Genomic DNA, 22,319 nt, shown 5'->3' with positions numbered 1-22,319 from the left:
TAAGCTGACACCTGAAATCGGTCAATTCTACTAAAAACACAGGGGTACGTGAGGCAGGAAAGGTTGAAGCAACCCCTTCATCTGCAATAACACAATTCTTTGATTTTCCACTAAGTTTTCTCAGAAGGAATGGAAAGCAATCAAATACCACAGAAAAACACATGGAAATTATGATTATGGCATAAAAACAAAAGCAGAAAAGTTCTTATGTGCCTCCTTTTAACAAAAGAAAGTCCGCTTGACTGACTTCAGCCCACACCCCGAGGCAGGGGCTTGGTTTGGTTTTGTTTCTGTTTATTTCCCAGTTTCCCTGTTTATTCAGCTTCTTCCCTCTCCTGGTGGCAGCCAGGGCAGCACGGGCAAGCAGCTCCATCCAAAACCAACAAGCAGCCCTTGATCCCGACAGCCACTCCATGCTGCTCTTTGAAACACACATAGCTGTGTCCTTGTGAACCTGGAAAAAGCTTCAAGTCTTCTCTAAAGGAAAAGGTAGCAAATCACCTCAGAGCTTCCTTGAAAAGAATTCCTATTTTTGACCCCAAGTGTCATATTAAGCTCAAAGAAGGTAGCGGAGGTGAAGAGGGAAAAGCCAACAAGTTACACAGTCAAAGCTTGATGTAGTTTAAATGCTACTTACACAGCAGTTAAAAAACTACCAGCGGGAGCTGGAAGAGAATCCTTTGCTCCCTCCCTTGAGGCTGCAGACATTTCCCAGAGATGCTGGTACAGATACCAAATGCTTGGGAAGCATCTGGCTTTTCTGCTCACAGACAAATGCACTTCGGTGGTGTTTCAGACAATACATCCTACACTGAAGTTTAACCTCAGTGACACCAATTCCACCAGCTTCAAGTGAACTTCTTTCGCCTTACACAGGCAATGGACTGACTGAGGGATCAGGGCTGAAGGAAGAGTAACAAGAACCTTTTAAATACACTTGTAGCAGAAACCTGGATACTAAACATCTTTTGCTCGTTTTGACTTTGGCAGTAGTGCTCTTTGCTCTGCTTCCTTTGGAATGGTGTGGTTGCATTAAGGTATAAATCCAGATCTGTCATTCCCCTAATCTCAAGTATACCCAGACAGCAAAAAAAGCAGTGTGCTTGTCCATCACTGTACTGCCCCAACTGTCCCCTTTTCTCTACCGTAGAAGCTAAAACACAAGTTTCACCAAAGCAGACAGACTCCCATCACAGTACTTCGTAAAAAAAGTCACCCAGAAAAGGTGTTTCTCAGGAAAGTGGACTTTTAATTTAAGCAGATGTTGTCTCAAAGTACAGCATCTCAATGACTGACATGTAGTGACATAAAATACCCAATAAACCCATTCAAGAACCTTGAATGATAAAGTCTAAAGAAGCTGACCTGTTAATGGGCAGCATGCACAATGCCCACTGCAAAACCAGGACACAGGCCTTTGACAAGCTATTTCTTCACTGCTTTGAAAACAAAAAGCCACCACAACACCTTCAAACTCACCTGTTTTTATAACACAGGTTCCAGCAACAAAATCTTCTTCTGTATTTCCTTTTTCAGATCATTAAGAACATCAGATCATTTACCCCCCTTTGGTCCACTCACAGGAGAGTGTCATTCCCGTAACACAGGATCTCAGTTTTTTGTCAGAATTTTACAGACCATGAAGTTCTCCACGCAGTTAAACTATGCTAATCCTACATGCACATACCCTCCACACCATGCACAAGTACACAACCAACCTGCCTGGATTACAAGTGATGAGTAAACCTTCTGGATGCTGCAATACATGTAACAAGCATTTTACAGAAAGCAGCAGCAACAGTAGGGCTACGGTTGTGATGATCTGCTGGTTTAAGTTCAATGATATCTTCAGGAAGATAGAAACTTAGTTTGAATCAACCCCATGAAGTTGATTAAAGGAAAACAGGCCCTCAGACTTGCAAGCCTGCTTTCATGGGAACCCACAAAACTGGAAAAGTTATTCTAAATATTTCATTCATTACTGCAATCACAGCATCTCTCAAATTCTTTCAACCTAGGTAAGACATACCAGCTGGACTGATTTTTGTACTGATCTAAACTTCCCCCTTTTCACAACTGTTAGGAACAGCCTACCCACTACACAGGTCTTGGCAGGTAAGGATCATCCAGGTACCTCAGGTCAGAGAAAAATGAATGGTAGGCAAACATTCCTGGAAAAGCAGGAGACAGTCAAAGAGACTGTGAATAACTAATACCTGCCTACCCATTGAAGCACACTAATTATAGAGAATAATTGAACAACTGCTTTCCTTACTCAGAGAGGTGCAGATAAGAGGCATGGGCCTTCTCATACCTCGGATGGGAGTTTAAAGTGCTCTCAGCTGGCAGCAATGCATAGAAAAAAGTCACCGGCTGTGACAATTAACAGCTTCATTTTAAGTCTCTTTTGTTCAAGTGAGTAACTCTTCCACTAAGACATATTACGTGAAACAACCCTTCCTCAACGAAACAGATTTATTCAAGGCACACCTGAAGGTAAAACCCACAACAGCCTTGATGTTGGGAAGCAGCCACAGTGTGTTTTAAGGCTGTGGAGTTAAAGGTGCAGTGGGATGAGGGATCCAGTGTCCTCCTACAACCCCAGCAATATTCCACTGTATCAACTCATTCTTTTTTAAAACCAGATTCTCAGGGAAACTCAGAAACAGAGCCATGCATCAGCCTGCAGAGGAAGAGGAGAGATGTCTACAAAATGAGTTACTTCAGGACATGCACAGGCATGTGAAAAATGACCTACAACTCAGGGTAAGCAGCAAATCCTTAAATGAGATGTAAAGTAAGGTATGGATAGATTTCACTTAAGAAGTTGTTTACAAGCAACATTCCAGGAAAAATGTATTTCAATTAACAGACCTATGTTGATTTTATCCACAGTCTGCCCACTCAATCACCATTTCTCAGAACTGGATGCATGGTGGGAATTGAATCTCTTTGTGGAAACAGGTGTGAACATTTGCTGGAGCTGTTCTGCCTTACCTCTGTTAAAAACACAACACAGCCTTCATTAAAACCTCTCTTCATTAAAACATCTCAGCTGTGAGATTTTTGTGCCACTTGCTGCCTGAATTTGAAAAAAAAACCACTTTTTTTCTATAATACACTTTACACTGAGGCTAAAAAGAGACTGCTTGCATAACAAGTCTTATGCAATTTCCCAAATAAATTTCTACCTTTGTAGGGGGGAAGATTATGATAACTTTAAGATTTTCAAGGCTGCAGATCTGGCTTCAAAAGCTAAGCGTCCACATGCCATTCAAAAATCTTCCTGATAATTATTGCCATCATATCAGCACCCAAAGATCCCATCAGGAACAGTGTCCCATTCTGTAATCACAAAAGACAACCTGACAAAATATAAAATTTACCATGACAGTACATTCTCTAAAGAAAAACAAAACAAAACAAAAAAAAAAATCACTAAAATGGAACTTTAACTTTATGGACCATCTTCAGCCTGGAGTACTTTGCCAGAGCAAACACAGTAGTAGAGTGTCTCGTGGGAAGAAAGAAACCCCACTAAAATACCGTGTGATTATCATGAAGATGTTTAAAAAACAAACAGTCCTCACACTGTAAACAAGCAGGTACTTTAAGTCACAAACAATCCAAGTAACTCCTAGAGAGCAAACACAGAAGTAAAAAATGAAGCCCAAGCAGCAGCACAGAGAAAAATAAGAGAGCAAGGGACTTGTCCAACAGACAAATTTTGACAAATAATTTCACAGGCCTGAAAAAAATTTGCTGCTTCTTTTTTTGTTGTTTTTGTGATGTGGCTTTTTCTCTCCACTGGTGTTTCTCTGATCTCCACTCAGCCTCCATCACACAGGGCTGACAGTGACACTGACCCTGGTGTGGAACAGGAACAGGCTCGTGCACCAACCCCTGCTTCAGCTGCTGCTCCAACCAGGAATCTCAAACCCCACCAGGTGCACAACAGCAGCCTTGTATTTGCACTGGGAATATGCTCAAAGTGTCAGGGATTCAGAAGGCAAAAGAAGCCTTAAGTTCATTTTCATTCAAAACTGAAGAGGTTCACTGCAAGATTCAGATCTTGGAGGCCCAGGGGATTTTCAGCAACAGCTTCAGCTGGGTATCAGGGAGCAGAAGAGGGACAGCAAGCCTGGCAGAGGCAGCATACATCCCACCAGAAACTACGGACATTAAATTACACTTTCACAACTGAGCTAATCAGCCTCGTTCCAAACAGAAGCTGCATTTATCTTCTCAGAACAGCAGACTTACTTCTTAATTATCCAAGGTCAGTGACAGCGAATATTGAGCAAACTGACTCAGGGAAGCAATGTAGCCAGAAAACAGGAGGGCAGGCAGCCTTACATTTGCTTCGCAGTAGTATCACATTTTAAAATAAAGTAGCTCTTTTTAGAGATGAGAATTACTTTCTAATTAATCACCAATCAATCACCAGCCAACCAGTCACCAATCACATTTGATAAAGTATGTTTTTAGAAATAGAAATACTAACTTCTGTACCAGCAGAATTCTCCCCTTTTCACAGAATCTCATAGGTTGGAACAGACCTTTAAGACAGAGTCCAACCCAGCACTGTCAGGTCCACCACTAAACCACGTCTCTGAACACAACCCCTACACGTCAACTAAGAGAGAAAAATATTTTTAAATGTTGGAGCACAAAGGTTTAAAACACCTGAAGTGTTCAGCAGTGAGCTAAAGGAAGAAAATTACATTAATTTTTTATAAACTCACCCAGAATTAGAGCAACACCTCAGAGTTTTGATCACGATCTCTGTGTGTTTAAGATATTCACAGACATTAATATAAAAGACTTGGACGCCTTACACCTCCAACCCAATCCCTACAAGTCAGGAGGTCTGAGGTGCACAGACTCACCTGCTGCCTTGCTGAAATACACAGCTTTGCCTGACAGGTTTAAGCTTGTCACAAAGCAGAAACCACTCTGGAAGGCTCAATAGCCATTTCAGCTCCCCTAAATACACAAGTGGTTAAGGGCTGACAGGTATTGCATAGCAGAAAGGTATTGCATAATTGCCCTGAAATATCTGTTCAAAAACTCCACAACAAAAATGCGTATTATTCTCAGGAGCTGGAGAGTTATTTCATGTGGCACCCATAATTACATAGCAGCTGAAGATTTCTGCAAACACAGAGGCAAAGAATAGTTCCAACAAGCCTAATGTGAGCAGTGTTCTTGGTTTGACCAGAACTTGATGAGAAGGACATCAGAGAAAAAGAAGGGGAAAGGTGCAGAAAGGTGCTTGCATAAGTCTCGTGATGGAACTGACACATCAGCAACAAACCCACCCTGACCACAACAATCCTGGGACAAAAAGCATCACCCTTTAAATGCACAGTGGTCCTCAGGCAATGCAGGGATTGCACAGGGCTGTATTTCTTCCCAAGTCACATCCTGGCTTCCTAAGCTTGTTGGGTACATTATATAACTATTAATTACACCGCTGTTCGGCGTGCTTTTAACTGCAATGATTCAAACTGCTTCCAGGAGCTCACTAATCCAAAGTACAATCCTCTTGACAGCAACTGACAGATTTGGAATATTCAGTTCTAGCTGAAAGGAAGACAAATCAAAGCCCTCATCTGTCTGCTGCAAAAGGAGCCAATATTCCTGCTGACCAGACCCACAGCTCTGTCAGGGGTTGGGACACACTGTCCACGGGACAGCTCTGGGAAGCAGCAGGAGCCAAGCTGTGGTAACACAGCAAAGGAAGACTTCTTCCCAAAGGCCACCTTCAAATTTATAGGGAGAAGAGAAAAATTGGGTCTGGTTTGCATTTCACAGGCACTGAGAGGTTTCAGCCATCAGCTCCTGGACCCAGCAGCCACTCTCCTCAGACACATGCTCTGCTGTGCCCTTCCCAGCCACGGTGCCAGCAGAAATCTTCCCTGCAAGCTCCAACACAATTCTACATGCATTATTTATCCCTCTTGCTAAGTCATGCAGTGGGGTAATTACTTAACTATTGTAATGATATTTTGCAATGGCTGGACTGTTATTCTAACTGATTTTCATGTGCTCACTTTTGCTCCATGTTTTGAGAAAAGAGCTTATTTTCCTGGAGTATAAAAAGGCCCAAGTTTGACACACATTTCAAGCGTAAGAGTTGGATGTCAAAAGTGAATTTTTAGAATTATCAATTATCTCAATTAAAACAATGTTAATATATTACTCCATTTCTGCTAACAACCACAGAAGACATGTTTTTTCATTAGTCTAAGGAAATATAAAAATAGTTATTAATTATTTGTATTTGTTAATGACAAAGTTTTTTTCTTTCAATAGAACGCTGTTTTCCTTTTAAAACTCTCAGAGACTTCAGTTAGCATAATTACCAAACATTTGAAAACTGAGAGACTGGAAACAGTTTTATTAAACTTAAACTCAAGTCAAGACATATTTGCATGTCTTGTTTAACACCACATTAAATTTTACTGGGATAAATGCTCTTCTTCAGACTCAGAGAACTGTTGCAGTAAAGCACAGTTTAGCATCAGTCCTTTCTATATATTCAACATGATATAAGATACACAGCAGAGCAATTAAAGAATTATTTATGTCTCCCTAGCCCTAGGATGCTCTTCAGGCTATGCAGAATTCAAGGTGTACTTGCAGCAGTTTTGCAAATTGATGAACAGCATTTCAAAAAATACAACAGTCCCAGTAGTTCGGAGCTGGTTAGAAAACTTTTTCTGCCTGGAGCCAGCAATTCTTCCTGCAGGAGGAACTTACTTTAAAAGCTGTTAACGATAATACCCTGAACTGGCACAGGCAGGGAAAGCAGCAAGCCACGATAATCGACCTGTCTTACCTACTCATAATCTGCTGGCTATACAAGCAAAGACATGGATACAACTCCAGGGAGAAGGAATATAATCTTTTTGATACAAGTGAGCACATAGATGAGGCTCATTGAAAACTGCAGCTCTGCAAAATTTGCTGAATCTCTTGGGTTTTTCTGGGTATTTTGTTTCATTCTGCTTGAAAACAAGAAAATGTTTAGTCACCAAGATGCTCTCTTCAAAAAAAAAAAAAAATTAAACCAAAACAGAAAAGAACCAGATCCAAAATTGTATCAGTTTCAGGCCCTGTTCAAACTTTAGAGGCTCAAGCAGTCCTCTGCTTACATGGACACAGACCACGCTATTCCCTGATGTCTTTGTTCAGGGCTTTATCCAACACATTTCTCAAATCTTTTTTTATCTGTTAAAAACATCTACCTGAACAGTCTTGGAAAAAAGCAAGATCACAAAAGACAACCGTGTGAGGTTTCATGTCAGCTTATATATTCCCTTTCTTCTCAATGCATCGATCCCGGCGGCCTGATCCAGCCCTTGCAGCTGACAGCAAAGTGCTGCACTGACTTCTGCAGCCTCTGGACATGACTCAAAAAATCAATGCAAGGAGCAAAAGGTCACATTCTCCCCAAGCATCAACTACCTGTTGAACGAAGACAGACTTGCAAATGCCAGCACACTCGGAAATAAAGCGACCAGCTGTTATTAAAGTAATTTCTTAGCACAATGTCCGTATTCCCACACCCGTGACTAAGTAAACCTGCTCTTCATGCTACACCTTTGTGGAAAAAATAAAAAAAATAAACCACTCATGCTTGTGACAGGCTTTTATAAACAAGTAGGTGTAGCATGCAGCTGTACAATTTCAGCGTTTTGAGTTCCAAGTGCCAATGGTAAAGTCAGTCTGGCTTAAAACTCGAAAAAATAGCAAGAGGGGGAAAAGCCAGAGATGGAAATAAACTCAAACTACTGCTCAGTGGTATCCTTCACTCTCCCTGCACATTAGGGAAAACCCTGAGAACTACAACAGGCACGTTATTATGGATCTTTTTCCATTACTTGCTTGACATGCCAGGCCATTGGCAGCAGAAATGCCTCTTTCAGGTACAAGAAGTGAGACTGTCCTCATGTTTTACATCTTTGTAAGTGCACAGGCTGAACATGAAGGTGTGATTTCTCATGCATTCACAGAGCAGGTATGCAGCACATGTGCATGATATTCTACCCATGTTCTGTTTGTCATTGATTTTTCAATTTGTTGATTTGTAATTGGAAAAAAAGCCATCCCCTTCCTAGGGACAAGGCAGCTTTTCCTTACTAGAAAGTTTCACTGCTGCTTCTTTGAATGCTGATTCAGAGTCTCCCAGCCCAGCAGAGTAAATTCATGGTATGCACTTGTACGTTCCCAGCTGATGCAACCCAGGAGCCTCAAGGAACCCTTCACAGGTCTACAATTCAGGATGCAAATGTGTGGTCCCAGCTGGCAGAGGTGCTGCCAAGCTGTCACTGTCAATAAGTCATCTAATGAAGCTCAAAATGACACAGTTTGAGCTCTGCTATTCCAGCCTGTCCCTGTGGACAGCCCCACAGTCCCACGGACACTAACTAAGCATATCTTGGATGCATCAGATCTTTTTGACCTCAGAAGTTAAGCAACTTACAACTAACTTGACTCACATCCGGCAATAAGTACTCCTAATTAATGACTCTTAATTGCTGCCAGAGTCCTGTATTCCCACACCCATGATGAAGCATGTTCCTCGCTCTGCTAACCCCTATGTAAAATTGCATAACTCTGACAACCCCATGCCTTTAGTACCAAACAGCTGAGCCATTCCTCCCACACTTCAGGAGCAAAGACATCACTGCACACGAGAGAAACAAAGGGTACAAAACATTCCCACCACACCATTCCAGCAGCTCACCATCACTTGCTTTCTTGGTGCCCTTGCTCTTTTTTTTTTAACCATTATCTATACAATTAGAGAAAAGAAGATAAACATTGTTTGCTACGTTTGACTTCACAAGAAGTTTTTGAGAAGATATTTCAGAATCTAAAGTGTTTCCCAAAATTGAACCTTAGCTTTTATAAGCCATATGTGGACTTCACAGTACATTTACTTTACAGACAGGTACACCAATGCATGAGTTACCTGTGTAACTGTCTAGATTCACAGTAAGTTAAAACTCTTTTTCCCCTTCAGAACAAACAGCACCTCAGCAGCCAGCCCCCTGCTCACAGTGCTGGAGGGTACAGAAAAACCCACCAGCCACTTGGAACACCTCTTTCCTCCCAACACTTACAGCTTCCTTGTGTGTCCTGCTGGAACTGACCATCTCTGGACAGAGATTCTGCTTACACAAGGTTTGCAGCCCTATATCCTATACCAGAAGCACTCCTGCCCACCCCAAGCTCCTGATGGGATCACTCCTAAGCCTCCACAAGAGCCCAGAAAGGAGCAAAGCAGCCATGGAGGAGCAGCAGTTTGCAGGTTAATCCATCCTCCCCGGGCAAAGCTGGATGATGCCCAGCACACCAAGCTATCTTGAAGCCAAGTCAGTGCTGCTGCCACACACCAGCACAGCCTGAGCTGTCCCTCGGAGGAGCCACCCATCCTCACTGCCTCCTGCTTTGCCTCTTGCTCTGACACAAACCCAGTGCCATCAGACACTGCTGCAGTAACTTCTGCAACCCACAGGCTTCCCTCTCCACACTTCTCCTCCAGCTAAGACCCTCTGTCCTTCACATCACACAGCTGCCATTCTTTTCCACAGAAGTCAAATCACTTGTGTGTAGAACCAGTAAGACACACACAGCTCCCCCAGAATAATTCACCATTTTTATGGGCAGCATTTTTATGCGATGCAGGTTTACCAACTGCCAATACTACGCTGAATCAGAAACATTTCCTACAGCTTATTAAACATTTCTGTTAAATTGATCCACAGCCATAGATAGCAAATGCAAACGGTTTTATTTCTCTGCAAGGCACCTGTAATAACGGAGCAATGGCAGCAAACAGGCACCAACCAGCTCCCTGGCCCTATTAGCATTACAGAGGAAAGCCTCCCCTTCTGCTGCTAATGATGTGCTCTACCCTGTATCCCCAGGAGACAAATGACTGCACTGGCTGATTGACTCCATCACAGGGCCATCATCCATCAATGTATTGCCTCTCTTATTGAAATCTCATCTCAGGAAGAGAAAGTGCTCAGTGCCACTTCCGAAAAAAACAGTGAAAGCACTTTCAGAATAAGAGCTCCAAGATATATAATGAGAGCCAAATATTTCAGCAGAGATACACATTTCCAGCAACCTTAACAGATCAGCATGCTTTGTCCACCCAAGACAAGTAAGATTTACGTCCTTCTGCTAAACTAGATCTTTTTTTTTAATTAAACAAAGGAATGAAGCACATATCATAGACATAAATTTCTTGATCAAATTATAACACAGACAGTGAATATAATCATACAGATTAAAAATGGCATCCCGAGGATATTTAGCTAGCTGACTTGCTAAAGGGTGAATTCCAGCATCTCTTACACAGGCTGAAATCACATTAACATCATACAAGTCCCACTGTCATCTGCAAATAGAAGTAAAAGAAAATATAAATCCTTCCACGTATTTATTTACTATTTAGAAAAAACATTAAAAGGGAGCAATTCTACTCCATTAATAAATACCCCTATAATTTAAAAAATGCTGCACATTTGGGACTGGGGTGCAGAGAGTAACCCACACTCTCCACTCATCAGGCAGTTTTCTGATCAATTTTACATCACTGAAGCCACCAAATCCCAGCAGTTCTGCATCCTCTGTTGTCCCTGAATCGACCACGTGAAGTTGCACATGAATTACCCAGGCACAGTTCCACATGCACAAAAATAATTTAGTTCAGATAAAGTATTTTAGATTATGATCAGTCTCACTTCTGTCTACTCAAAAATATAAATCTGAAGAAGGCAGCTTTATCTCAGGCAAGATATTTTGTCTCACTTAGCACCTCTGCATGTTACAAACAATTCATTATAACTCTGAAATCCCTATGAATAATCTGCTCGAGAAAACATGTCTAAACATTTATTCCTTGTTTGGCCCTAAACAAAATCCAAAACTGACTTGTTTTGCTTCCATTTTATTTAAAGACAACCAATCTGGTAAGATCCTAAAACTAAAGTTTTTGGAACTACTGAACAGAGAATCATAGAATGGTTTGGGCTGGAACAGATTCTAAAGATCACCTTGTTCCAACCACTCTGCCATGGGCAGGGACACCTTCCACCATCCCAGGGTGATCCAAGCTCCGTCCAACCCGGCCTGGAGCAATTCCAGGGGTGGGGCAGCCACAGCTTCTCTGGGCAACCTGTGCCAGGGCCTCACCACCCTCATTATGAAGAATTTCTTCCTAATACCTAATCTAACCCTGCCCTCTGTTCAGTTTGAAGCCATTCCCCTTGTCCTTCAAGCCCTTGTAAAAAGTCCCTCTCCAGATTTTTAGTATTTTGATCCTTGTAGCATAAGGGATCCCAGGCCAGTGCCTCAGGGAAGACCAATACAGTTCAAAATCAGGTCTCTGGTTTCATGATCCATTCTTTAGATCCCTACAAGCCCCTTTCCTTGTGCTTTTCCAGTATTACTTAACAGAAGATTGGTGTACTTTGTCAGAAACACAGACAGAACTTCAGCGACGAAATTTTATCAAAGCAACACCCAAATTAATCAACCAATTTTGAGTTTTGTAGGGAGGGCTTCAGATTCACATGACTTGGAAGACACTGAGTTACTGAACAGCCAAACAAAACTCACTTGGCCAGCAAAGAAAAGTGATGCTTTTCCCTTTCACTTATACTTGAGCCAGTCAGAATTACTATCTTTCCCATGTTTAACAGCCAGTGATTTTGCTGATGTACCAATTAGCACTCTGCTACAAAGAACATGCTCCTAATTAATAGCTGGTTTATGGGAAGAGCAATGTTAAGGATCTGGCTGTACCTCTAGATGTACCAAAAAAGTATGAAAGGAGCTCTGCTTGATGTCAAGGAAATCTGTCTGAACAAAGAGACAATCAATGTATTTAGCATATGTCAGCTGTAAGAGGAACTTACATAAATGTAATGGAGGCATTTCCACATTATTTCTGTTGTATCCTGTAATCCTGGACATCTGCTTAGGGTAGCATGGATGGGCTACTCAGTGTTCCTAGTCTGCTTTTTTTTTGCTGTGCCCTTAATATGAAGTGGCAATAAGAGAAATTTGCCCTTACCTGTCTGCAATACGCACACTTTAAATCAATACTCATAAAAGCTCCTGGAAGACCCCTTCCCTCTGGAAATGCCCACATTTCTCCTTTTAGCTTGTGAACAAAGAGCCCAGTGCAAAGAGACAAAGTACAGCTGCAAAATACAGCCCCAGAAAGAGTCTGTATGAATCTTATTTCAGGTCAGAGCTATGCGTTACGAAACTCCAGCACACCTTGCGAGTGACCTACATTGCAGGACTGGAACCCACTAACCTACAGAACCACCTGAAATCCCACAAAATAGGTCAGTGGGTTTCCTCATAAGAAGAATTCCCCCGACAAGGAGAGACGCACATGAAATAAAGGACAAGCAGAGCACATGCTTTGCCTGACACAGGAGCTGTGTGTCTCGCCCTGCTGCCGTATTCCTGCATGCCAGCAGGACTCCCCAGAAGTGCTGTGAACTTCTGTGTTCCTCACCAAGGGACCCTGAAAGGACCTGGCTGTTTGTTCAAGCCCAGTGGAGCAGGAAGAAAAGGAGCAGTGCCACGGCAAGGAACAGTAAGCCTACCACTAATGCAAAGCAGGTCTCGTAGCAGCTGGAGTACAAGCGACATCTGATTCAAAATCAGCAGTGAACTCGTCTGGAGTTATGGCAGGAGTGCCTAAATTACAGCACAAAAGCCAGGTGTAAACAGCCAAAACAATCCATCTAGCCCACAGCACACTTCTTCACTCCTTTCACTCCTCATGAGGTCTTGGCTCTCATGCACTTTTTAGGGACCTAAGATTCAGCCAAAACAGAGTCCCAGAGTGCTGCACACTGCTGGGGAACACCAGCTGAGCACAGGACACTCAGCCAGGATGCCACAGGAGCAGAGGGTGGCCACAGGGAACCACACCTCACATCCACCACTTCCCTCCTCTCAACTATCACTGCATGCAACACTGCACACTTTCTAATTTCCAGTTCATTCAACTCCACTCACCAGACAAACCCCACATCAGGGTGCAAACACACCCACCAGCCGTGCAAAGGCAGCGGCCCCTCGCAGCAGCTGCTGATGGGAACATGAAACAATCAGGGCAATTAAGAAAGGCATGCAGAGAAAGTTGCTCCACATTCCTCTGCCTACCAGTTCCCCACGAGGACCTGTTGGGAGCCAGAGGTCAGTATCCCAGTGGACTCAACGTCTGTTCACAGCAATAAAAGAGAGTTGCATGCCCTCTCCTCCTACACGCACATACATACTTTGATTTAGATTCCCGTCTCCCAGAAAAGCAGCCTATGGAGGAAGGGAAAAATGAATAATATCCACGCTGCATATTATCAGTGATGTATTAATACGCTCAGTGTCGCAGTTTATCCATTAGATCTTTAGAGAGTCTCCAAGAGAAATCCGAGATTGACATTAAACCCTACCACCCACAATTACTTAACCCAAACGGGTAATCTACATAAATATTATCAACACCTCTTATCCACGCTGAAGATTCTACTCTTTATTTTAACAAAAGGATCTTTTTACCCCAATGAAAAAAAGGGAAAACAACATGTATAGCTATTATTCTTTAGTAGGACACTCAGGAAAAAAAAAAAAAAAAGTGGCTGAAGCAAAGTGAGTCACAGGAACCACCATACTCCCTACTGCATTTGCCACCCACAGCTTCTCAGGTACCCAAATTTGACAACCATAGCACAGGGGTATTGCCTTGGTGCTGCACATCAACACTGAGGAGTCTCCCTGCTGAGAATGATTTCCCAGAGGTGCTGAGATCTAAGAGAAATCCTGGGGTGATGGTAATGAGATCATTAATGCCAGAGCCAAACACTGCAAAGAGCAAATCAGGACACAACTCTCACTTCTTTCAAACAGCCAAAGTACAAGACACAGATCTTATGCCAGGGTTATGCTTGCACCAGGCTGACAGATAATAGCTGATCTGAAGCTGAACAGCTTCATCTGCTCAACTGAAGCCTCACAGACTAACTCCAGGAGAGTTTAAAAAGTAAGTGTAGCATGAATCTGTACCACAAGTCAGTTTCTAATGGATCAATACTCCAAGCCATGTGGCTGAGACACGTGTGGTCCTGCAATACAAGTCACAGAGCCAAACTTGGTGTGCTGTCAAACCACAGCCCCAGAAATTAGAGTTTGCTGTGAACCATCAGCATTGTCTGCTTGTCAGATAGTGTTTGCTCCTGCCCTTGGCTCCTCTGCCCTGGTGGGTTTGCCAGACCTACCAGAAGTACTCCTCAAATCCACAAAGTAACAGCCACTTACTTCTAGGCAGTGCTGGTGAGTAAGGTGTGAGACAACACAGATCCCAAGAACTCCTGGCACGTGGGCAAACATTTTGTAAATAGGTATTTGTGCATTCCAGCACTCAGCAGTACCCAGGCAGAGTTACACTGCACCCTCCATGAACAGAACAGCAGTCCCTGAGGGGATACAGCCTCAGGATGTGGATGGTCCAGTAGAACACTGGCACAACTCCAGGCTAGTACAGCCCATGCTTCACTCCTAATCCAACAGCCATTTAAATTCAGCAATCAACAGGAAAAACAGGGATGATTTAACAATAGATTTAAACAGCCAAATAGTAAAATATTCCAGATTAAAGGCACCAACATCCCTTCCACAATAGCTCTTTTTCTAGACAAGTTACATATTCCATTTTTATAGAAATTAAGCCACTTAAAGACCAGCTATGATGCTAAATAAAACCCACCTTAATGCAGATAAAAGCTATCTAACTTGAGAGAGCCCAATTAAACCACTTGGCTTCCAACCTACACCACAGCTACACATCACCACAAGAATTTTCAGAACAGTCCTGCAAACACATGGCAAATAAGCAGGGCATATATATTAGTTGTATGAAGGTCAGGATCATAAGCCTGATTCCTCATTCCAGGAATAGCAGGACTATCTAGTGCCTATTCCGGTCAGCCCAGCTTGGATGCAGAAGAGAATACTTTTTGGTAACATGGACAGTAGTTTGCATCCTTCGAGGTGCTAGTTCACATCCTGAGAACATGAGAATTTCTGCAGATTTGAAGGGAAACAAAGGCCAGTATCTGAGACATCTACTTCACACATGAGAAATCAGTTTATAAATATAAACAGTTTCAGCATGGCCTCCCCTCAAAAATAAGGATGTCAAAAGGGTGAAGCATTACTGACATCACTCCTTGGGCACTCCACAATGAAGTGTACATTCACATCTCTTGATGCAAACTCCAAACCCTGCACTTCAGGCACACAGGCATTAGCAACAAATAAAACAGAAATGCTTGCTCAATTTATACCTAGCAGAGAACACATTTCAACTCAATTTTGTACTAAAATCTCCCATTGTTTTGTTAATTTGCATGTCAGACATCCAGTTGTTACTTTCAAATTTTCCACTGACTTTAAGTGCATTTCTTTGTACTCAAGGCACATTCATGATAAGAGGATGTGGAGTTTGGAAAAGGAAAACATTCATCCCAATGTTAGAGAAAAATTAACATCAGAGGAGTTCCACCACATCACACCGCTTGCCTGTTCATCCAAAAAGAAAGTTTCAAAAACCAGTTTCTCTGAAATCATAAGGAGGGGAGCAAATATTCTCCTTCACAATGAACTCTGAAAACAATCCCATGTAGAAACACTTCACAACCATGCCTGGGAGGAGAGAGGAAGTTACAGGAGGTGTACAGGAACACAATAGATGTAAACTATCAGAGAACCAAAGGAGAAGAGGAGCAAGAATGCCATTAAGAAAAACAAATAGAAACAGAGAGCCATCACCTACCCCCAAATAGGAACTCACAGGAAATACAAGGCCAAATCCTGCCCTCACATTCTTAGGAAATCCAAAGTAAACTTTCCTTCCGTGTTTGAAGAAGAAATGGATATTGGAAAGGAACATGTGTCTGTGGAGCAAACTTCCCGGCAGAAGTTTCAATTCAACTCTTCTCCTGAGTGCAGGAGCTGATGTTGCTACACCGGAGCAAATCACCAGAAGAGCTGCTGGACACAAGTGAAAGTAGTGACCAGCACCAGTTCCCTGTGCTGAGACACCAATAAAAACCTTCAGGAATGGAATAAAGCACTGCAAACTCCTGCTAAAAGCTCCCCACTGCTCATCCCCAGCCAGCTAAGTCATCATCTCGCCCAGCTGAGCGCTGTGTTGAACAGAGCTGGTGTCTTTGCCATCATCCTCACAGAAGGAAAACAGTAAAAAAATTCAACATACTTGCCAAAAGAGAAAGTAATAAAAGTTTAACCATAAAATAGCAAGAATCCAGGTGAGGAAAGGGAGTTAGTGACATACTGTAACAAATCCAGTATTCAAGTGCTACAGGTTTAATGTAATCTTTGCACAACAATTCTTCAGAGATGGATTTGACCTAATTTTTATTTAAAAGTGCACCTGAAATATTTATAAACAGCTCCTTGAAAAAAAACCAGTTGAGTGCAATTTAACTGTTTAGCCTCTACAATGATTTTGGCTTGGCAGGTCAACTCTATCACTCACTGTTGTTTGAAGCTCCTTTTACAAGATCCTAGGGAAAGGGGATAGCTGGATCTAAAGAGATAAAACTTCTAACTGCTGCCAGCCACCCCTCCCACATGCCAACAGATTATATTGAGTCTGAAAAAAATATACACACAGTGAGAATTAGCTAAGGGCCTCACTGGTTCTTAAATCAGAGAATATTTATCAGCCAAAGTAAATTCCACAACAAATAACTGGCTTCAGAGTGGAGGGAGGGGGGGAAGTAGGTCATACCAGATCTTAAAAAAAACCCTGGGCATGCTGTGATTGTACATAATAATCTGATGAAAACCAGTTGCCTCACCATGTCTTTCACTACTTGGTTGAGGTTTTTTTTTTAAAGTGAGTTTGATAAATTTCCGTAAGTGTTACTGAAGTCACAATGAAGCAAGGCAGTTTTAACTGCGGAAAAGTGTCATCAACTTGTCAAATTGCAACTTAAAAGTCAAGCTCATCAGACACCTTATATTTCAAGTAATAAATTATCAATCATAACTCATTAAGTATCTTTACATCAGTCATTTATTTAAAAAATTCTGAATAATTTCCCAGCACTGACTCGTATGTCTCATACTATAACATTCAAAGTAGCACCACAAATAGCTCTGACCTCCCAGAACTTCCCAACACACAATGCTCTCTCACAACACTCAATCACTCCTGCTTTCTGTTATATTTATTCATAAATTATACAAATATGCAAGAAGACATGATGGGCCATTGAATATTTTAAATACTTTCTCAAATTCTACAAACAAAAGCAATTTTAAAAGCAGCAAAAATGAATAGAAAGCTGATGAATTAAATGAATTAAAATTAGGAGCCATTCATAAGGGTCCATTAAAAGCTAAACAGAATTACAATGTTCTAGACCCGAGGATCACATCTGCAAGTAAGGCTACAGCTCTTAACCTGAAATCATCGACTGCTATCCCTCTTAATGGCCCTTTAAAAGACAAACCATCATACTACCGTAACAAACAGTTTGAAAACCATCTTTGAAGAAAAAAAAAAAAAAAAAAAGAGAAAAGTGAGGGCATGTGAGAACAGGCTGCTGCTCTCCAAATGAACAGCAGCATGGTGGCCAATGAAAATAAGTGTCTGATACAGGATACATCCCATCTGGGCTCCCACATCTCACTAGGGCTCTCCTCCCAGCGACACCCAGACACTGGTGTGACACTGTGGGAGCGCATGGGGACTGCACAGCCACACTCCGGAGGAGAGGCTCAGGACCAGACGACTGCAGGAGCAACACGTTCCACCTGAGCCAACAGGGAAGCCAAGGAAACAGACACCCCCAGGAATCAAGCGTGTTGGGAAGGTTCAGCTGCACGACAAATTGAGGCTGAACGAGTCTGGAATCAGCTCCAGGTGCACACAGAGCACTGCTGTCCCAGAAGCTCGACCTTACTCAGTACTCTAACCATGCTATTTACAACTGGTTTAAGTTCAACACCTCTGTACATTTTGTAAAAAGCACAGATACTTGTAGCTGATGTGCATCACAAAACACACACTGAAGCACTTCAGTGCTCTGTTACTGTAACTCAGAGAGTTTCAATGGCCCGAAAACACGCTCCCTATTAAAAATGTAGGCACTTCACATTGTCTAAAACACAGTGCGAACAATAACAACCCAACACGCTTTCACCTCCTTTGTCAATCAAGCCAAGACAGCCAAGTCATGCAAACAGCCTGCTGATGAGAGCACCTCAATACACAGCTGCACTCAAGGAAAATGACGCTTTTCACAATGGGAACCTCACAGACTATTTCTTTCGCAGAGCACCGCAATGGGAACTCAAATTTGGAAGGCACATTATTAACAAAATCAGAAATCAACGTGGTAGAACAAATCACAAAAAGAAAGGAAAAGCAGAGCACCACATGCCTGTTTTAGCATCAACCGATACCTCCAGGACAAACTTTCTGAGCCCTCTAACTGAGAAATAGCAAGTTTGGGGGCTTTTTGAGATTAAATTAACTATTGCATGTCAGATTCACCATCTCATAAAGACCTCCACAGTTTCTCAGAGCAAGGCAATCAGAGACCTGACAGCTAAAGCTTTCAGAAACCCGCACCATTCCCACACTGAGCACAAAGCCGATTCCTTTCTGATGACAACAGTCACTGAGAGATCAACATCTCAGGGAGGGAGTTGTTCTCACGGCATCTTTAGTTTCAGCCGTTTCCTTTCTCACTCCCTAATCCTCAATCATTTCTGCTCCTGTAGAAAACACAGGTAAGCCTCTAACCAAACCACAGAAAACCATCTGCCACAAACCACAGTCAGAGCGTTGGCTGGGCATCTCCAAAAGGTTCTCTGCACACCAGCAACAACAACAACGAAAAAAAAAAAAGCACAGAACAACAAAAAGATTCAGGTTGCTGCCACATCCCTGAAACATGTCTTCCAGCTCCAATTAAACGCTTGAAAGAGAATTTTTAAAATCCGCAAGCTTTTGAACGGGGACAGAAGGGACTGCACCGGGGGAGAGGGGGAATGCAACCAACCGATATCCAGGCAACAGTGAAAAAAATCAACAAGTCGGCGCAGCCCAGCGTGGAGCGAGAGCCGCGTTGAAAGGTGCGGACGTACCTTGTGGAGGTGCCTTTCCTGACATCGCAGATGCTGCATTTGAAGGCTTCGGCGCTGTTCCTGAAGGTGCACACGCTACAATCCCAAAAGCCTTCGTCGGCTGCAGGTTTGGCTTGCCTTTTCGGCCTTGAGGAGGGGGAGGGAGAGGGGAAGCGTGTGTGTGTACGTGTGTGTTTGGGGAGGAGGAGAGAGGCGGCGGGAGGAGGAGGGAGAGGAGGAGGAGGAGGAGAGAAAGAAAACACACACATGAGAAACCATGTTACAGAGCCCCGAAACCCAGCGCCTGCTCGCACCGCCGCTCTCCCGCGGGGCCGGGAGCAGCCGAAAAACCCGACCGGGGCCAGGCCTGGAGAGGTGCGGGGGGCGCCGCGCTCCGCCCCGGCCCCGCCGGGCCGAACCCGCCGGGCCGGGCCGCCCGCGTCCCCCCGCCCGCGGCGGGAGGGTGGGAGGGTGGGTGGGCGAGTTTGCGGGCTGGGAGGCGCGTTCCCTCCTCCACCTTGTTAAACCTCCCTTTGTCTGGGAGCGGCGAGTGCGCGGAGCGGGGAGTGCGAGCGAGCGGAGCCGCCATGGCTGCGCTCGCACCGCACCAGCCCTGGCACCGGCGGCAGGCTGGGAGACACCGGCACTCCTCCTCCTCCTGCTGCCCTTCCACGCTCCCTCCATCTTAGGAGCCTCCCTCGCTCCCTCCCCGCCCGCGGCCCCCCCCCGCCCCGGCCCCCCGCGTACCTGGCGGGGCGGCGCGGGCTCGCCGCCCCCTCCCCGTTCGCTCCCTCCATCTTAGGCGCCCCTCGCCGCCTCCCCCCGCCGCGGCCGAGCACACGCCGGCGGCTGCCAGCCAGGGCCTACCCGCCGCCATCCCCTCGGCCGGGGCCGGGGCAGAGGCGGCCGCGCCGCGCTCCCTCCATCTTACCGCCTCTCCCCGCCCGCCCCCGCGCCCCCGCTCACCTGGTCGGGCTCTTCTTGTCGCCCATGACCATGGATCGGGGCCGCCCCTGCCCTGCGCACAAAGAAAGAGGCGAGGGGAGGGAGGGCGGGGGGACGGGGCTGCCTCCGTCCAGCAGGCTCCGGCTGCTGCGCACCCCGCGCCGCCGCTCCTGCCGCTGCCAGGCTCCGCTCCGGACTAGCAGCGCAGCGCAGCCCGGCGCCCTCCCTCCTCCTCCTCCTCCTCCCTCTCTCCCTCCCCGCGCCGCGCCGCTCCGGCGGGCGGAGCTGCTGCCGCGCCGCGGCCAATGGGGGCGGCCCCGCCGCCGGCCCTGCCGGGGAGGGAGCGGGGGGAGCCGGGAGCGCCCCCTGCGCCGCCCCGCCGGTCCCACCTCCGCCTCTCCGAGCCCCGCGGGCCGCCCGCCCCGCGCCTCGGCCTCTCCGCGCCGGCAGGGCTCGGGCTCCGCGCAGCCCGCGGGTGGCCACTTCCCTTCCCCTTCCTGCCTCCTCGGAGGCTTCGTCGCTCGCCTGTTCCCCGGGGGAGCGGGGAGCCGCGGGCGGGACGGCGGCGCACGGGGCACGGCAGGCCCGCTCCGTGAGGGGAAGGGCGGCCGGAGCTGGCCCGCCCGCCCGCTGGCTGCGCTGGGAGGACCGGAGGGGCTGGGCAGCGGGAGGCAGCTCCTCTTCCGTGCCCTGACCTCGGGGACCGGCTCCCGCTGCCCTCACGGGTGCCTCGGCTGCCACCTCTGTGACTCCGCTTCAGGCTCGGGGTCAGCGCGCTGGCCCGCACAGAGACGGAGGTGTTTCGACAGCGTTGATGTAGTGCTGCTTCCAGAAATGTTCCTATCAGTCCCTCAGTGATCTACAGACTCCACCAGGCACGAGCTGTGGTTCTGCAAAACTCCTGAGGTGGCAAAACGTGGCGTTCCCAAAAAGTGGTGTTATAAAAAAGTGGTGTTTCCAAAAAGCAGCATTCTCAAAATTGGCATTTCCCAAAGAGCAGCAGTCCTGCCCTGAGATTCCCCACGGCCCCTTGGGGCCTGTGGAAGTGCTGGCATGGCAGGCTGGCATGGTGACACGCCGAGCATGAGCTGTCCCTGTCCTTGCTGAGCCCCTGTCACCTGGGGCTGTTTGCTCTGCAGCAGCAGCAGCCAGAGGAGATGGGTGCCACGAGCAGCAGAGGAAGGATGGCACAAGGGGTGATGAGTGAAGGCAAAAAAGTTGGTACAGCCACACGCCTTGCAGTGTGGACATTCTTTTGCTGTGCTTTTCCACTGTGCTTTTCACTGTGCTTTCCCACTTTCTCAGTGGTGACTAAGCCAAGCAAACATCTCCCATCAGTGAACAGCAAACTTCATCCCCAGGCAAGGCACAGGGCAGAGAGGAGGGATGTGGGCAGCACAGGGCTGTACCTGAGAGAGTGGTGAGTGGGGCTGCAGGGAGAGGATGGAGACAGTCTAAGCAAAGTTAATCTATGGCTGGATACAAGGGAGGGAAACAGAAAATTATTACTTAAAAGCAAACCAATGTAAGCACCTTAAAGCAGGATAGGCACCTACATGGCAGGAGGCAACATAACCACGTCCTGCTCTTTAAAGCTTTAGAAATCTGGACTCACAAGGTGCACAGGTTTTTTACCCTCCACCAATGCCCATTTTAACAGTCAAATCGTGCTGACAGAGTCACCTCCTGTATTTAAAAGCTGTGTGTAATCCACTTACCCTACCCAGCCCCCTCATGCCCACCCAGGTAATTTAATCCCTGCTGGCACCTCCACCAACCACTTAAACTTTCAGACAGACTTCCAATGACTTTTTTCTTCACCACACAACTTCCTGAACAATACAGCAAGATGCAGACATACTCCAAGGGCAGAGTTAAGGTTGCACAATTATCACATGTAGGAAGTGTCATTTTCCCATTGCATCTGCTGTTTTCCAAACATTTTTGCTCTTTTAGATTATAGCAGTAACGTGTGCTTTGGGGATCTGTGTGGGAACAGGAACTCAGCAGGGTTTGTGGGGTTGGTCTGGTAAGCAGAGACCTGGTGTGCAATCACTGCCAGACCTTCATAGCAGTGGAGGGTATGGGGACAAGAACAGCACCAGGTTTGGGGACAAGGTCAGTGGAGAACCTGAGAAGCACAGAAAGGCAGAAAGCACTGAAATTTT

General features: G+C 45.4%; 1 protein-coding gene across 2 annotated transcripts in view; it reads right to left on the bottom strand.

The window, feature by feature from the left end:
* Nucleotides 1-20,470, bottom strand: part of RYBP (RING1 and YY1 binding protein) — a 38,771-nt gene extending 18,301 nt beyond the window's left edge. Inside the window, exons 1-2 of one of the 2 annotated variants that reach the window (XM_085072277.1) lie at nucleotides 20,173-20,470; nucleotides 19,228-19,353 (exon numbers count right to left, since the gene is read on the bottom strand). In XM_085072277.1, coding sequence (XP_084928403.1) covers nucleotides 19,228-19,353; nucleotides 20,173-20,204 — 158 coding nt within the window. In that variant the 5' untranslated portion in view covers nucleotides 20,205-20,470. Of the gene's footprint in view, nucleotides 1-19,227; nucleotides 19,354-19,953; nucleotides 20,100-20,172 lie in introns of those variants that run through there. The other variant, XM_085072279.1, reaches the window with a different exon arrangement.
* Nucleotides 20,471-22,319: the final 1,849 nt, after the last annotated feature.

This window comes from Lichenostomus cassidix, chromosome 12, assembly GCF_008360975.1.
Source record: "Lichenostomus cassidix isolate B80296 chromosome 12, HeHo_3.0, whole genome shotgun sequence".
Lineage (NCBI taxonomy): Eukaryota > Metazoa > Chordata > Aves > Passeriformes > Meliphagidae > Lichenostomus > Lichenostomus cassidix.
Note: the sequence above shows the minus strand (reverse complement) of the source record. Positions and strands in the feature narration are given on the sequence as shown.